At 36.4% G+C, this 18,471-nt stretch overlaps 1 protein-coding gene across 5 annotated transcripts in view; it reads left to right on the top strand.

The window, feature by feature from the left end:
• MIER3 (MIER family member 3) overlaps positions 1-18,471 on the top strand; it is a 34,060-nt gene that overhangs the window by 4,457 nt on the left and 11,132 nt on the right. For 4 of the 5 annotated variants that reach the window (XM_019648218.1, XM_019648222.1, XM_019648221.1 and 1 more), the window contains exons 3-10: positions 237-382; positions 8,953-9,087; positions 9,606-9,677; positions 10,791-10,911; positions 11,826-11,911; positions 12,124-12,196; positions 14,188-14,339; positions 17,377-17,458. In XM_019648218.1, coding sequence (XP_019503763.1) covers positions 237-382; positions 8,953-9,087; positions 9,606-9,677; positions 10,791-10,911; positions 11,826-11,911; positions 12,124-12,196; positions 14,188-14,339; positions 17,377-17,458 — 867 coding nt within the window. The remainder of the gene's footprint in view (positions 1-236; positions 383-8,952; positions 9,088-9,605; positions 9,678-10,790; positions 10,912-11,825; positions 11,912-12,123; positions 12,197-14,187; positions 14,340-17,376; positions 17,459-18,471) is intronic. The other variant, XM_019648220.1, reaches the window with a different exon arrangement.

The raw sequence follows: 18,471 nt of genomic DNA, 5'->3' as shown, positions 1-18,471 counted from the left end.
TTTCATGGATTGGACCCCTTATAAAAGTGTTAAATTACTCTGCCTTATTTTTTTGCTGGTTTAGATATCTTTTCAGAACTGTGTGGTCTTACTTTATAACCTGTAAAGTGTATAGTAAATGCATTTAATAAAGCTCACCTATACGCACTAAAAGGAACTGGCAGAAGAACACAAAATATTTTCTTCTGTAAATAACCTTGTGAACTTGTAAGGTGATTGAGTTTGTTTCATTCCAGTTGGGTCTTTGTCTTCTGAGGATCATGATTTTGACCCCACTGCTGAGATGTTGGTCCATGACTATGATGATGAAAGAACTCTTGAAGAAGAGGAAATGATGGATGAGGGTAAAAACTTCAGTTCTGAAATTGAAGACTTAGAAAAGGTAAAAGGATTTTACTTTAGCATTTCAATACAAACTTTTAGTAAAAATTTTGAAATTCTATTGTAAATTACTTTACAATCTATTTGAAATAAAAATAGGATCAGCACCTTTGTTTTTGTTTTTTGTTTTTAAAGATTTTTATTGGGGAATTGGGGGATGGGAACAGCGCTGGGGAATTGGGGGAAGGGGAACAGACAAGTTGCTGTCCTTTTGTTCTTCAGTCTAGTTGTGGAGGACGTTGCTTCACTGGCCCAAGCTGGCACCATCATTGCACTCTTCCCAGGCGAGGCAGATCAGTCGCCGGCTTCTGGACGGCCACTCACTGCGGCTCCTGGCCGCTCACGCTGGCTACTGGCTACACACGGTAGCCCATGGCAACCCACTGCCACGGGCTGCAGCCTACACCGTTGCCGGCGACTCACAGCAGCCCAGCTCCAGGTTGAGCTGTTGTTCAGCATCTTAGCTGTAGAGGGCAGTGTCACTGGCCCTCATATGTGGGATCCGAACCGGGGCCCTCTGGCATCCCAAGCCAGTTCTTAATCATCGCGCTACTCGGCTGGTCCAGCACCTTTGTTTTTGACCTAACTTTTATAGAATGTCACTGGTTTTCTCATTATGTTGGAGGATAGATGAAGTGCATTTTAATTTAATTTTCAAAATTATTTTATATCTGTTAACCTAATTTTTAAGTTTATACCAGCACAGTGAAATAGATACATCTGCTCATCTTATTGATATAGACCACTGTAGGCGCTAAGTTTAGTTCTGAATCCTAGCCCAGCCCTCTTTGCATTATATCACCCTGTTCTGCTGAGGGTCAAACTTTGAGTTTAACTAAGCGCTGCAGTAGATAACAGGGAGAAGGCTTTTCCTTCAAATGACTCACATCTGGTAGAATACTATAAGAAACTTGAAAGAGAAAAAAAATTTCACTCTATTTTAAAATGTAAATTAGCAATAGTCCGTTTTCCTAATTCCAGTCATCTTTTAAAAAGTTGGCAGGAATAAATCTAGTTTATAACTTTTTAAACTCAAAATCAATATAAATTCAAATGAACTGGATTTTAAACACATATTTATACCAGGACTACAAAGAGATACCTCCATAGGGGTCACCTTGAAAAAATGTAGGACTATACTTATCTATAAATTAACCTTAACTCGCACGTCTAATCAGCCTAGAATGACAAGACCTTTCAGGAATACTATAGAATAATAATAATCCTTTTGAGTTTTCATAGCTCTTTTTCTTCAAGACAGCAAAGCACATTCTTATATAATCTCTTCTGCTATCTTTGTGAGGCAGAGGTAGGCTATTATTGTATTTCTTTCTTCATGTTAATACACAGGGAAAGAGAAAGCAAAGTCTTCAGGGCTTAGACCCCAGGCTTGTTCTGGTAGATCTGAAATTTTCTAAACACGTTCATTTGGCAAATTAATCTAACACAGTTGCAGTTAGATTTAGTCATTTAAAAATAAGTAATATATCTTTTATAAAAGCCAACATATTTGGGAATGTAGAGATAAATTTGTTAGGAAATACTGAAGAAGAAAAGTCTTGCCTATCACTTCTTTCAGGTGTGATGACAAAATATTGCCTGTCGATGAGGAGAGATGCCCAAGAGTCTTCAGCTCTGCCTTGGCTTTATTCAGGCAATTCCTTTCTATCTCTTATCCATATGTTACCTAGAATAGCTGAGAATTATAATCTAGCTAACATTGTCACTAAGCCAAGGACTGTGGTAGGTCTTGGGATTGCAAAAATGAACCGTTTAACAATGTCCCTGAATTCTAGGAGCTTACAGTCTATAGTGGGGTGACGAGTGGGAACAAATACTTTTTTTTCAGATTAAAAAAAATTTATTGGGGCAACATTGGTTACTAAAATTATATAGGTTTCAAGCGTACATTTCTATAATACATCATATATTGCATTGTGTGTTCACCACCCAGAGTCACTTCTCCTTCCATCACCATATATTTGAAGGGAACAAATATTTTTATATGATACGCTAAGAACGAGGAAAGCAGTAAGCACTGAGAGCTATGGGAGAAAGGGTATATAGCGAGGGTGCCAAAAATATGTATACGCATTTTAAGAAAGGAAAAAACTGCATTAAAATTATAATAATATATACCAATGACAAAGGATGAATACAAGTCATGTGTATACATTTTTTTGGCACCCCCGGTATATTTAGTAAAAGACGTTTGGCCTGGTGTGGAAGTTCATGGAAGGCTTCTTAGAATAGTCACTTCTCTCCTGTAGATTTTTAAGTCAGGACACCACTATGGGAATGGGGCAAAAGTCCCAGGTGTTCTCATGATGCACCTTTCTTGATTACGCATTTGTTGTTAAAGATAGGGAGACAGCAGTCTAGTTACAGCATGACATAGGAAAATGATATAAATGTGCTTTACTGCATTTCAGTCATGTAAATAACTGTTTTGTCAGTAAAACAGTAAGAATTAAGAATTTCATGTAATGTGTTAACTTGTTCACTACTAGAGATTTTTATGATCTGGTAAAATTCTGTTTTTCAGATTTAGAGGCCATATTCTTCTAGAGATTGTAGTAATTGTAGTAATTGCTTTCATTTGTGCTTATTGAGTTTTAAAAGGAAATTAGAGAAGATATAGAGAAACCATCAACAGCAAAGCATTACTCACTTATCTATTCACAGAAATACCTAGTCCCCGATTTCTGCGATTTTCATTTTGTTTAGTAAACTATGATAATTAAATTCTTGCTTTGTAATGATATCTATCACTGAATTTGTAGATTTAGAAAAATTATGGCCCTTTTTATATATTTCAACTGAAATATATAAAGTTTTGTTTCTTGGCATTTTATCACATTCTTGGAAATCGGGACAAAATAATACAGATGATGTTTAAGCAAATTCCAGTGAAGACCTAAGAGCTGCGTCTCCACTCAGATGTTAATATTTATTTTCAAAATTGACAGTAAGGTTTTATACTCATAGTAAATAAACTCAATAGTTTGTAGACTATAAGTATGGCCTATATTTTGGTGCTTAACAAATTTTTTTAATACCTTATTTAGTATGAAAAATAAGAAGTACAAAATAAGTTTTCTTACAGCAGCGATTTGGTAAGCACAGAGGACAGATTATGTAACTAGATTTTTGTTATTGAACATTAAGGTTTATATGTCATGTGTTTCTATATTTTAATTTATTCACGGCACTGTTTCCTGAGAGGTTTTATTCAGTAGTCCTAGATTTACAACTATAACTTTTTTTTAAAAAGTCCTTTTTTTTTATTAGTTTCAGGTTAAAAACTACTTTACATTTCTTTTATTAATATATAGATTTCCCCCTGATATTCTTTGTGAAATGAGAAGTAGAAACCACCTTTTGTAGCACTTAGACCAGCGATTCTCAACTTAATACAGTTCCTCATGTTCTGGTGACCCCCAACCATAAAATTATTTTTGTTGCTACTCTATAACTGTAATTTTCCTACTGTTATGAATTGTAATGTAAATATCTTTTTGTTTTCCGATGGTCTTAGGCGACCCCTGTGAACAGGTCGTTTGACCCCCAAAGGGGTCGCGACCCACAGGTTGAGAACTGCTGACTTAGACTTTGGTATTGGTCCTTCCTTTTTTTTTTTTAAGCATTTTAAAAACGTTATGTGTATACTGTTTTGCATCCTGTACTTTAAGATACCAAACTAGTGTTATATTAAAGTTGATCTGTACCTCACTTAGACAATCTCATTTGACCCATCCAGCAACACCATCAGGTGAATCAGATGAGTATTAGCGTTATTTCCTTGTCTTCGAGGCATTGTTGATTGTAAGATGTGCCATAGATTTAGAAATCAATAGATGGGGCCAGGGAGGAATACTGTACCTTAGTAATGGTATACATACTGATTTCTGATGTGAGGATATGCATAATAGGATCAAGGAAATTATGGTATTTTTCTATTTACAAATGAGGAAATGGAGGTGAAAGGGGTTAGGTGTGATGTGCCAACAGAAATAATAATAAGTGCATCCTCTGCCTCTCAATCTTGTTCTCTTCCTGATATAAACCCTTCAGCTTATAAAACAGTTCATTTATAAGTATACCTAGATTTAAATGTGTCCCTTAAATTTTAAATAGGGCCAAAAAAAATACCTGAGACAAATACAGAAGAGAAACATCCTTATACCTGGGGTAAGGTGCTAGGCCAAATTTCTAAGCTGATCTAGTCACCACAGATCCTCAGAGACTTAGAGATTTACTAACTCGGTTTTCAAAAAATGTCTTTTATGCTTGGATTAAGTGCTTTCTTTATTAATAGGCTCTATCTAATAGAAAGCTCATTTGCAAAAAGTGCTTCAGAGGATAGATGCACCTTTTCCAGTTTTGCTTTAAAACTTTTAGCACGGGTAATTTCTGTGTTTTAGAACCAGGCCCCTTTACGGGACTATCCTCGTATGAGCGAAGAGTGTCATCCCTTAAACGAATTAATGAGGTTTTCACTAAGGTGGTCGCCTTCTTTCTCAACAGATGAGTGGGCTTGTGTCTTTATAGAGAGAGTAGGATTTTCACGTGGAACTACCTGGAGCCTCCTGTTTGCCCCACACATACAAACTTAACTTTCATACTCATGTTTCCTTCTTTCCCTCTGTCCTAGGAGTATCTGCCACATCCCAGGCTGACGCCTCGATTTCTTCCCTGCTGCCCTCAGTTTCGTCTTCTACTTAGTTTTTATTTCCGCATAGAATGCTACTCATACATTCTCCACATTTAAGAGAAATTCTCTTTTGACCCTGTGTTGCCCTTCGTCGTTCTCCTTTTATAGTGTATGTACTTTTCCTCCTCCCGCTTGGTGCTTAGCTTTGCTTCTCCAAACAGGCTCTAAGGTCAAATTCCTAATTGACAGATACTAAGAATTCATGTCTGTCTTTATCTCGATTGATTTCTCTTTGATATTTGACCCAAGTCACTACCCCTGGTTTCGCCACACTCTCTTCTTCCTTCACTTACATAATCCTGCTTTCTCCTAGTTCTGCTTCTGCTCTCTGGAGTCTTCCTCTGTCACATTTATGGACTTTTCATTCTGTGCCCACATTTTAATTGATGGTGTTCTTCAGAGTTCTAGCTTTTGTTTTCGTACTCTATATCTTTTTTTTCTGGATAATCAAATTCAAGCCCATTGCTACAGCTTTTACATTAAATCATTGTCTACCATCCCACCCTCCACCCTGAAGTTTGTTTGTCTTGGGTTTCTGTCTCATGGTGCTGTAGCTCTTTGGCCTTCTCAGGCCAGAAATGGGCAGTCCATTTAGCCTCAGTGTCACTTTCATTCACCCTATCAAGTAAGTCAAGAAACAGATTCTTTTTCTTAATTTTGCTCAGATAATTCCCTTGTTTAGTTAACGCTCTCATTCTTCTACTCCCCCTAGAATGTTATTTCCAAAATGCAAACAATGTTTAAAATTTTCTAGACATACCTCATTGCCTGTAGGGTAATATATCTGAAAGTTCTTATAATAAAGTATGTATCCCCTTCTCTTTTCTCTCTACCCTCTCCCTGAGTGAGCTCATCAACTCTTGGAGCTTTAAATATCATCTAGATGCTAATGAATGCCAGATTTATATCTTTAGCCCAGCCTGATCCTCTGAGCTCCAGGCTCCCGGCCAAGTTGACTTTTCCACTTGGATGTTTCATAGGCCTCTCAAACTTAGCTTGTACCCTATGTAGAACTCTTAATTTTTTCCTTCAAAGATCTTTCCTTCCTTTAGTTTTCTTCTATGTCAGTACAAGTTACCACTATCTAAGCAATTGCTCAAATAGAAGTCTGGGAGTATCTTTCCCTCTCCCTTTCACTCCAATATCCAGCAATTCATTTGATTGTACCTCAAAATATATCTCATCTATTCACTTCTCTCCATGTCTGTATCAGTACCCTAACCCAGCATGAGCATCCTGTATGATCTCCCTGTTTCCTCTTATCTCTTCACCTCCCCAAACTTTTCTTTAGGACCCTTACTTATTTCCTTTTTATTCATCATAATTAGTAGTTCTGTATTTGTGTATTGTCAGTATCCCCCTTAGACTATAAGTTGTAAAAAGGCAAGACCTGTGTTTCATACCAGCGCCTGGCACAGTGGCCCCCTGGCACAGTCAAAGCTCAGTGTTTCTGATGACAGACCCCAAGTCCCTAGTATACAACCCTCACCTACAAATACCTCTTCATCTTTCAAGTCTTAGCTCAGTCTTTGCCCCCTGCGTGGTACCTCTCTACCCTATACCATTATTCCTGGAATGCAGGTTTTCTCTTCTTTGTACCTGCCAATTTATAGTACTTTTTCCAGAAGTGATTATTGTAACCATCACATTATATTATAATTGTTTCTTCTACTAAGACTGAACTCCTTGAAAGCAGGAATTTTTCTATAAGTGTCATTTCTATATCCGTAGCTGGTAGCCCTCCTCACAGTACCTAGAACCCGGTAAACACTGTATAAAGGGAAAGTGGATTTTCATTGTATGATGAGTGCACATTGTCATCTCTGCAACTCACGGAGGGTATCTGAAACTCTGAGGTTCTGGATAAACACTATTGACATGTGGTTGACAAAGGCTGCAACCCAGGCTTCTCTTATGTTATAACCACTATGAGCCAAAGGGGATGGGTTGCATGGATTCTGCAAGGAGCAGGACTAGAGAGGCTCTAAATCTAGTTCTGGGCACCTTTGAGGGGCTCTTGGATTTGGGAGAAGAAGAATTCATAAGGTTTACCCGTGGCATCGGGTGAACTTCTGTCTATCTTGACCATCGAACTCACTTTGCGTTGAATCCATGCTACCAGAGCAGCTTTTTACTGATTTCAGTCCCAAGCTAAAAGAATTTCATGAGTGACATGATTGTGTGATCATTGGAAAGGCACAGGTCTCCTAATGCAAATTTACAAATTAACACATTCTGTCATATATCTTATTCTAAGTTTATTTAGCATGAATTTGCTTTAATCAGGCACAGTGAAAAATATGTTACATACCTGCAAGGGTGAAGGCCAGATTTCCTGGGACCCCCCCAGATCCTGCATCCTCTAGGCCCTGGGGGGCAGTCAGCTGGCTCTCTAGGAGTCATTCATCATCGGCTCCTCTCAGCACCCTAGTGATCATCTGTGGGCATGTTTTGCACACTCTGCTTGGCATTTTCATGCTGTTTGCTTCATGACTTAGGTATATTGTCTTAAGGGGAATACTAAACCAATAAGTAAGCTTTAAAAATGAATCTCTTTTTTAGATGGACATAAATATCTTAAAAATATTTAACAAATTAACTTGTCTGTGGATATATCGTTTTTAAGTTATTTATTTAAATAATTTTAAATAGTTCTATATACTTTAGCAGTTGAATTAAAATATTTTTAAAAAGGAAATACAATTGACCTTTGAATAACATGGGGGTTAAGAGTGCTGACCCCCCGTTGCACAATTGAAAACCCACATATAATTTTTGACTCCCTAGAAACTTAACTACTAATAGCCTACTTTTGACTAGAAGCCTTACTATTAATATAAATAGTAAATTAACACATATTTTATATATTATATGTATTATAGGCTGTATTCTTAAAGGAACTTAGAGAAAAGAAAATATTATTAAGAAAAATCCTAAGGTTTTTCAAACTGTCTGCAAGTGTTTTCAAATTGTCACAAATCTCCAAAAAACTTTCAATATATTTACTGAAAAAAATCCATGGCTAAGTGGACCCATGTAGTTCAAACCCGTGTTGTTCAAGGCTCAACTGTATAGCACTTATTTTCAGATGGATTATTGGGGGGGGAAACAGTGACTGGGTGTCACTGTGTGGCATGGCATAGATATTCATAATACAGGCCCCCCAATGCAACCAGAGTATGAATTTTATCAAAGCAGTGCAGCCAGTAAGGGAACTGGGTTCTGGAATTTGAACCCAGAAATAAGGCTCAGTTTTTTCATTGGTAAGATGGTGGTAATAATACAAACTCCAATAGATGGTTTTGTAAAAAAACATAAAACAATTGGTATGGAAGATAGATGTATTAGTAGGAATATAAAAGGATAATTGTGCTTTGAATATTATATATAAATATTGTTGATTTTAATAAATGTTCAGCAAAGGTTTCCCATCAGGTATCTTCTAATTAACATGAAGACTAAACCAAGTGGTAAACTGTTAATTGCAAGGAGACAAATTGAAAATTACATGAAGTTATTGATTGATTAATTGGAAATGTTTTCAAGCAAAGCTTTATATGTGAAAGGTAAAAAAAAAAATCTGCACTGAAGCAACTATTTGAGGAATATTTTAAAAAACTGAAGTGATGCTAGAAAATAAAAACTAAGATGTTAATTGTTAGGCTTTTGTTAATATTACTAATAGCTGTTTTTGACACTTTTCTGGCAATGGAACAAAAGGAAAAACTAAAACTTGGCTTTGATTTGATACTTCTATTTTGATAATGTGCTTTATGAACATTAAGGGCATCACAATTTATCTGCAGTTCTGTTTTGTGACATCTCCTGAGTTCATGTTTGTGTCCTGGTTTGAATAGGAAGGAAACATGCCTCTAGAAGATTTACTGGCATTCTATGGCTATGAACCTACAATTCCAGCAGTTGCAAATTCCAGTGCAAATAGTTCCCCAAGTGAACTTGCAGATGAACTACCAGATATGACACTAGACAAAGTAAGTACAACCATTTAAAAGAAAAATTTCAAATCTGTCACCACTGACTTTTTATTAGAGTTTCCTTAATTTAAAGAATTTCATAATTCTGAAATGTAAATTTCTTATTTACCCATTGCTTTTATCATTTTGGTGACTGTTTTAAATATTGTTTGGCTTTGATCCCACTACTTTAATAGTAGTAGTAACTTCATAATACATTGTATGCTTGAGTATTCTTCTGTAATTTTTCCATCTTTCCTATGCAGACACATTATATCTAAACATAGATTTTGCCCTAACTTCTTTTGATCCTGTGAACACTGGAATATATTAATTAATAAATCCCCCACAAGATTTTAAACCGGTCTGGCTTAGGCATGGCGTGGTTGGAGAGAAGTTCTGTTTTCTTGGGCTCTGCGAGTGACAGCGGCTACAGCAGCCAAGGCCTCGGTGACACGTCTCTAACATAGGCTGGTTGTGGGGAAGGCCTAGTCCTTGTTGAGGAAAATTCACACAGCCACTGTCTCTGCTCACAGATCCCTGGAAAGCTTTCCTCGCCTTTCCGATCTCAGGCAGGGAGAGGAATCCACATCTTGGAACCTCTTCCTGTGAGTTATGTTCCCACTTTTCAATCAAATGTGATATTAATGTACAACAGACCTTAATGACCATAATCATTCAGCAAATATTGAATGCCTACTATGTACCAGGCACAAGGATGACTATACACTTACATAAAAATTAATTCAGACCTGTTTCTTTTGAACTTACATCACTAGTCAGAGCTATTCATTAGTTGGACTTTTCAAATTATTGGAAGGATGGAGTTTGGAGACTTTTTGGTTTTGTTTTACAGTCATCCCTCAGTATCCGTGAAGGGAGGGATTGGTTTTAGGATCCCCTTGGATACCAAAATTCAAGTGGCTTAGTTGGTTAAGAGCTCGCTCAAGAGTGCAAGCCCTGAACAACAGCGGTTTGAGTCCTGGCCCCAGCTGAGCTGCCGCTGAGCTGTCAACAGGTGGCAGGATGGCTCAGCTAAAAAAAAAAAAAAAAAATAGTGTGGTATTTGCATATACCCTATAAATATCCTCCTGTATACTTTAAATCATCTCTAGATAACTTATAATACCTAATACAATGTAAATAGTTGTAATACTGTATTGTTTAAGGAATGTGACAAAAAAAAAAAAAGGTCTGTACATGTTCTGTACAGATGCAACCATTATTGTAGGCCTAACTACATAGTTCACAGTAACAACAATGTAACATTTTTTTCAAATATTTTTGATCCATGGTTGGTTGAATTTGTGGATGTGATACTCTTGGATACTGAGGGCTGACTGTGTTAATTTATGTTGATAGAAAGTGAGTTTAATTGTTAACTACTTAGAAGTAAGATTACTTTTGTTGTAAATTCACCAAAAATTAGCCTGCAGCTTCAGATAAGCACTCTGCATATCCATAAATTAGACAAATTGTTTGCTATAAATGTATACTGATATAGTTATTAAATATTATATATAATTAAGTCTTAAATGTTATTAAATATTTACATGAAGTAAATGATAGAATTTCATCTCAAAACTATGGGAGCTTCAACTAGTTATTAATTATATCATAACAGCATAATATGTTTATGAATAATGTTATAAAAAGACATTTTTAAAAGTTAATGAGATGTAATCAGTTCTAATTCCAGCACTGCATTCATATTCTTATAGGAGGAAATAGCAAAAGACCTATTGTCAGGTGATGATGAGGAAACTCAGTCTTCTGCAGATGATCTGACACCATCAGTGACTTCCCATGAAACTTCTGATTTCTTCCCTAGGCCTTTAAGATGTAAGAAACCCAGTCATTACTGATTAATACTAGTATTGTTATTCTAGCTTGGTACATTTTATTACACTTAATAGTTTGGCAAAATATTCTAAGTTTTTTACTTGATTGAAATAAAATTCTGTTAGAATCTGAATAAGATTATAACCTTTTTTATTGGGATGGAGGTCAACTAATATTCAAACTAAAACACTTGCTTAGTTTTACAAGGCTGTTTTCTTTCCCAAGACTCATCTGTTGCTATGGTAATCAAACTTAGTTTAACTATGAAATTATATAGACATTTTTTGGACTTCTGTTAAAAGATCCTACTCTCCTGGTTTTGACAGCTGTCAGTTGCTCAAAAAGTATTTTTTAATTTTAGTGATGTATTTAATCCTTTTCTTTTCCTTTTATTTCTTGGTATTATCCCTTAATGTTTATCAGTAATATTTAAAAGATCTTTGAACTGAAATAATTTCTTACATTCAGTCTTGCCTATTTCTCAGGTATTTATATGGTAGAAGAACTGTTCAGTTAACAAATTCAAATACACATATACACATGCGTGCACAGAAACGTAACTTTGGTGGCCTTAATGTGCAGCTCTTTATGTGTGTCTTAATCTAGATGAATATAATCAGAACTCCAGTGCTTTATATTCTTTTAAGGTGACCATAGTGGTTTGCCTTTTACCTTCCCAAACGACTCGACTGAATACCAAATAATTATACGGATACTATGTGCTTTCTTAGTCTTTTCAGTGTCTTGTTTTTACTAGTGTCAAAATGTATGAATATTACAAGAAGCTTAGTATATTTGTGCTGATCTCATTTATTTAACAAATTTTTATAAATATCACATGCCAGGCATTCTTTCAGGTGCTGCAAAAATAGGCAATAAAAACCTTTTTTAAAATTTAATTTTCTTGTTTTAAGCAAATACTACATGTGATGGGGATAAGGAGTCAGAAGTTGAAGATGTTGAAACAGACAGTGGTAACTCACCTGAAGATTTGAGGAAGGTAAACTGAGTTACCAACCATCATAACTTGATAGACTTTTTGGACTAAAGTATTAAAGTAGCTTTTTAAAATGTTTTTGAAATAATTTAAGACATTTTATTGTTGTAAGATGAAGTTTCTTTTGACCTGTAGTAACTGATTAATGAGTTGGAAATCTTTTTCCAGTATTTATTTTTATAATAAGTTGTTTTTACTTTTCAATTTTCCTGTAGGAAATAATGATTGGTTTACAATATCAGGCAGAGATTCCCCCTTACCTTGGAGAGTATGATGGTAATGAGAAAGGTAAGGATTCTAGAAGGCTGTTGATTTTGACAATATCTGATAGGCCAAGTTACCCCTTAATACATTTATTTAAATATCTGGTTATAAACCAACCTTGGTGTAGTATGAAGATTGATTTAGAGTCAGGGAGAATATAGACCTGATTTAGGAATAATGTATCAAAATTAACTATGAGACTCAGAGAATCACCTCCCTCCCCATTCAGTGTTTCTTGGCCAGTATACTCAGCACCTGTTAAAATGGTGGACTGTCTCTTAAGGTGCAACTATTGCTTGGCCTACATCCTGCTCCAGTAGAATTGGATGGAATCTTATCACTTGAGATAATGAGAATGTTAGAGATATAAAACCTCTTAGAAAGAAAACTCATGAGCCAAAAAGAGACCAGAAGAAATTCCCCTACCCCGCCCTGAAAGGAAGGTGGTGGAACGTAAAGATTCTGCTTCTTTTGTTGTACATCCCTACTTAAGTGGAATTAGCTTTTCCTCACATTTTTGGTAGATTCCAACTATTGGTGGTTCTGAAAATATGAAGCGTGAGGTGATGGGAAATAAAAATTCAGTTATACCTTCCTAGTTGAAGTTGGAATCCAGGTAGATCTGGCCACATGCATTTGGCTTTTTTCCTGAGTTGGTTGGTTCCTGTGAAGTCACAAGGACAAAACAGCATAGCGACACAAAACTTCCAGAGCTTTTTCTTCCTTTCCTCTATGTCAGGCCATCCCCTATTTAAAGGGAAGGAGGACTGGCCGCCTTGGGCAGCCCCTAGCGATACTGTTTCCCTAAACTGCTTTCAAAGTGATGGAAGACAGTTGTCCTGGGGAAGCAAACAGCTGATCATCTTCAGATGCCCCAGCCCCTCTACCCCCACCACCCAAATGCCACACACACCCTTGGAGTCAATTACATGCTCAGTACCTGTCGTTTCTTAGAGTAAACATAATGGAGGTAATACTCTCTCAGTTTTACACACATATTCAGGAGGGAAGGTTTACTTCTCTATCTTTTGAGGGAATAAACCCAAGCTATTTTACCTATTTCAGTTTTGACCAGAGAGTAAAGAAACTGGATCCAAAAACTTAGCACAAAAGTCAGTCTTGTTGCTTCTCAGGCACACTTTATTTTTAACTTTCCTGCTCACCGGGAATGATAATGCCTATACAGTTGTGAATATAAAGCACTTACCATGGTGCATAGTGAGCTCTTAATAGATTAGTATTGTTAACTATACTTAGTACTTATTATGTACTTGAAGCACTTGGGAAAAATCCTTGGGCCTCTGGAATTACTTTGTTATGTGAGGTAGAAGCTTTGAGTATGGCAGCAATTTGTGCATTAATAAAATGTATACCTGTTTTGGTGATATTTTGCTTATTAGTATATCAGCCTCTTTATGTTGCAGAGATTGTAGAAAGTTTACTTCTCACTGTTTATTATTTTTTTTCATTTTTGATTAATCTGCCTCCAGTAAATAAGAAATTCACCTTTTGGGAGGAAATCGGTAAAGGAAAAATATACTTAGATATTTTATTATTGGCAGATATTTTGGTTTTTATTTTGTTTGTTAATTTTTAACTTCCAGACATTTTATATAGCCATTTTGAGAGTTCAAGAGAAAATTCCCTTGAGGTTATTAAAGAATTTACGCAGGTTATTTTTACGCCCTCATTTGGAGAATATAGGACATTACTGTGGGGTTTTATATTAGACTTTACTAGGCATAAAAAGCCTTCTGATTGGTTAGTAAATCCAATCACCAAAAAGCCACTTGCTTTAGCCACTGGAACACTTGGCCCTTAATAAAGTAAAAAGAAATTTTTTAAAATTTTTATTAGTGAAAAGCTCCACCTGCCAGATAATGGAATTACTGGTGTCCTCAAAGTTAGTTCCTTGTCCCCGTGAATAGCCTATCAAGGAAGAGGAAGAACAGCTTGTTATATGTCTTTGAGTGTGTTTACTGTTTTAAATGAGTTAATGGAATTTTCTTTATCAGTGTATGAAAATGAAGACCAGTTACTTTGGCGTCCTGGTGTGGTTTTGGAGAGCAAAGTTAAGGAGTACCTTGTTGAAACCTCATTAAGAACTGGAAATGAAAAAATAATGGACAGGATTTCTTCAGGAACACACACAAGGGATAATGAACAGGTATATATTCCATTGAAGCAGCAGCTAAATAGTAGTATCTTACTGATTTTCTTAACATTTGATACAAGTATTTCTTACATGTCAACTGGATATATTTTTTTGATAGGTTTTTAAAACTAGGAAAAGACTGGTTTAAAAAAATCTCGAGACCTGGTGATAATCACTATATTATTTCATGTCTTCTGGTCTTTTTTCTGTACATATACACATATCTTACTTTAGATATGATTTTATACCTTTAATCACTTAATCTTATTTTCCTTTACCACTGAGAATTCTTTACCTCATTCTTTTTTTTTTTTAGCTGAGCCATCCTGCCACCTTTGGCAGCTCAGCGGCAGCTCAGCTTGGGCGGGACTCGAACCGCTGTTGCTCAGAGCGCACACTCTTGAGTGAGCTCTTAACCACCTGAGCCACTCCACCAGCCCCTATACCTCATTTTTTTAAAAAATATTTTTATTGGGGAATTGGGGGAAGGGGAACAGACAAGTTGCTGTCATTTTGTTCTTCAGTCTAGTTGTGGAGGACGTTGCTTCACTGGCCCAAGTTGGCACCATCATTGCGCTCTTCCCGGATGAGGCAGATCAGTCGCTGGCTTCTGGATGGCCGCTCACAGCGGCTTGAGGGCCGCTCACGCTGGCTGCTGGCTACACACGATGGCCCATGGCAACCCACTGCCACAGGGGCTGCAGCCTACGCCGTCGCCGGTGACTCATGGCAGCCCAGCTCCAGGTTGAGCTATTGTTCAGTATCTTAGCTGTAGAGGGCAGTGTCACTGGCCCTCATATGTGGGATCCGAACTGGGGCCCTCTGGCGTCCCAAGCCAGCTCTTAACCAACGCGCCACTTGGCCCCTATACCTCATTTTTTTTTGAAAGATTTTTATTGGGCAATTAGGGGATGGAAACAGCACTGGGGAATTGGGGGAAGGGGAACAGACAAGTTGCTGTCCTTTTTTGTTCTTCAATCTAGTTGTGGAGGACGTTGCTTCACTGGCCCAAGTTGGCACCATCATTGCGCTCTTCCCGGATGAGGCAGATCAGTCGCTGGCTTCTGGATGGCCACTCACAGCGGCTGCTGGCCGCTCACGCTGGCTGCTGACTACTCACTGTAGCCCATGGCAACCCACTGCAGCAGGGCTGCAGCCTACTCCGTTTCTGGCGACTCATGGCAACCTAGCTCCAGGTTGAGCTGTTGTTCAGCATCTTAGCTCTAGAGGGCAGCGTCATTGGCCCTCATATGTGGGATCCAAACTGGGGCCCTCTGGCGTCCCAAGCCAGTTCTTAACCAATGCGCCACTTAGCCTGCCCTGGTTGGACTTTTTTAGATTTTATAATAAAGTTATTTTTGGATTATTCTTGAAATTCATTCAGGTAATGTTTATTAAGATTGTATCAATTTGACTTACGAGCACTTATTAAGCACTATGCATCTGTAGATGCAGAACCCTCCTGATTGGGTGGGCGGGGGTGGAATATTGCCTATTAAGGGCTTTTTGAATACCCCTTGTTTTACCTTCTGACATCATCAAGTCCCTCATATACCTTTTCACTATGTAGTGCCAGCCTAGGTGATCCTGACTAATGTGTACTCAGAGATAGGTGGACTTAAACTTGAATTCCCAAGTAACACAGAGAAGCCATACCAGCTGAACTTCAAAGTAGTTTTGTCAGCTGTCAGAAGGAAATCTCATTGGTTTTTTTGTACTGATATTCCATTAAAACTATAAATTAATTTTGGAAGAATTAGTACCTTTAAAACAGTAACTTTAAAACATTAAACCTTATACTTTAAGAACGTGGTCTGACTCCATGTATTTGACTTTTTTTTAATCACTCAAATGTTTTTGTTGAAAATTATATTCATATAATTAATTTCTCAGTATCTTTTAAATATGTGTATGTATATTTAATGCTATTGTAAATGTGATCTCTGTTTTATTTATAATTGTATATTGTTGATGTAGAGAAATATTTAAACATTTTTTTTCTCAAGCTTTTGAAACTAATATGATTTTCAGTTGTTTCTTAGGTTTTCTAGTCTTTAAGTCATTATTGAATTATACTTGTGTTCCTCTTTACCATTATTATATCTCTTACTCCTGTTCTATTTCCTACAGCATTAACCATAACTCATAGAGACATTTAGTAGTAATAGTGATTTGAGGCCTGCTTTTGATGGAAGGTAATACATCTGAGGCTTTTACATTAAGGATACCAGCCCTTTGTTTGATATAGGCTATCTTTATTATAGTAAGGTAACCGTCTACTTATAACTATTAGTTTTTGGCTTTTTAAAGTTTGAAATGGATACTAATTTATCAGGTGCTTTTTTAGCAGCTGTTGAGATTTTTTTTAATGATTGATTATTAACCTATTGATGTAGTAATAGGTTTACTGATATTGAGCTATCCTTGCCTTCCTTGAAACTTAACTTGAGAAGGTGGATTATTATTTAACTTTCAGTTGCGCTCTGTTACTTCTATTCTGTGTATTCATAATTTCAAACATTTAATAGGAAGAAATTCTATTTTTAACAAATGACACCCTTCATAGTAAATGGAAATGGCTGAGACCATTATAAACTCAGTCACTAATGGACGCATACTTCTACGCCAATCTTGCTGCTATTCCCGTTCATTAAAACTCGCAAAAGCAGGAAGTAGGTGATAAAGAGATAAGAGTTTGGTTTTAATTTTTCCCAACTAGAAAAAATAATGCAAAATAGGGGAATTAATACAGCTCAGAGGCCTAGCCAAAAAAAAAAAAAAAAGTCAAGAATGATACTTCTAGATAATTTCTAAGAGGTAGAGTGAGAATGAACAGTGAACTCGGGATACCAGGGTCAATCTACCAGGATAGTTATGTAGACTAAATGTCTGAGTAAACATACCCTCAAATATCCTGAAATTAGAGAATGTATGAGTCAATATTTGTCAGGACTTTTAAAAATACACCTTTTTTTTTTTTTAAATAATGCTGTTAAGTATGAACTTTGGTCATTTTTGTTGAATAGTTTTTTTTTCCTTTCTCTACTAGGCATTATATGAACTTCTCAAGTGTAACCATAATATAAAGGAAGCGATCGAAAGGTATTGCTGCAATGGAAAGGCATCTCAAGGTAAGAAGCACTTGGGATCAAGAGAGGAAAATGACAAAGATGGTCATTCAGGGATCAAATTAGGCAAAGTATTGTAAAGGACATAGCAGTCCTCTAACACTTTTATGAGATCTTTGTTCATCGTTGTAGCAAATAATTCTTTCCTCTTTCTTGCCCTCTATTTTTAGACATACCAGAGATTGATCAAATACAAGTTAGTTACCCCCCTTGTCACTTCCACTTTCTTGAAGAAAGTTACAGAACAAAGCAGACCCCAGAGATGATAGTATATTTAAACTAATTAAAAACAATGATTTTATGATTTCATTGAAAAAAAAGTTCTTAAAAAATCAGATAGGAAATGAAAGATTAAATATTTAAAGAAACATGTATAATGTAGTCCATTGAATTTATTGTAAGAAGTATATTTTTAGTAGTCATGTAATAACATTTTTATAGTACTTAGGTTTTGTCCTGTGTGTGTGAAGGAAAATGGCTAACTTTAATTTCAGTATTTTTATCATTATATAAATGGATTGCATGCCCCATAGCTTTTATTACGTTGAAATAATACTTAGCATATAAATGGCTTGGAAAAATATAAAAGCTGAAAACAGTAAATTTAAACTTCCAGGTTGAGATAGTCTATTGAAATGTTTTCTTTTAAAAGCTGCTTCTTTGAAATTATTTCAAGCTCTCATAACCTCAAAAATTAAAATACTGGTTTCTTCTTTTGTTCAAACTATTTTTCACCTTTATAGTAGACTGCTATTTATGGTTTTGGGGACCTGTACCCCAGTGTCATTGAGTGAGGCACTTCAAGTCTCCTCTGCCCCAAGTAGATTTTTTTTTTTAAATTTTTTTTTAATTTTTATTGGGGAATTGGGGGGATGGGAACAGTGCTGGGGAGTTGGGAGAAGGGGAACAGACAAGTTGCTGTCGTTTTTTTGTTCTTCAATCTAGTTGTGGAGGATGTTGCTTCACTGGCCCAAGTTGGCACCATCATTGCGCTCTTCCCTGGCGAGGCAGATCAG

Source organism: Hipposideros armiger, unplaced genomic scaffold (assembly GCF_001890085.2).
Source record: "Hipposideros armiger isolate ML-2016 unplaced genomic scaffold, ASM189008v1 scaffold_122, whole genome shotgun sequence".
Taxonomy (NCBI): domain Eukaryota; kingdom Metazoa; phylum Chordata; class Mammalia; order Chiroptera; family Hipposideridae; genus Hipposideros; species Hipposideros armiger.
The sequence above is the reverse complement of the archived record's forward strand: the minus strand, read 5'-3'. Positions and strand labels throughout refer to the sequence as shown.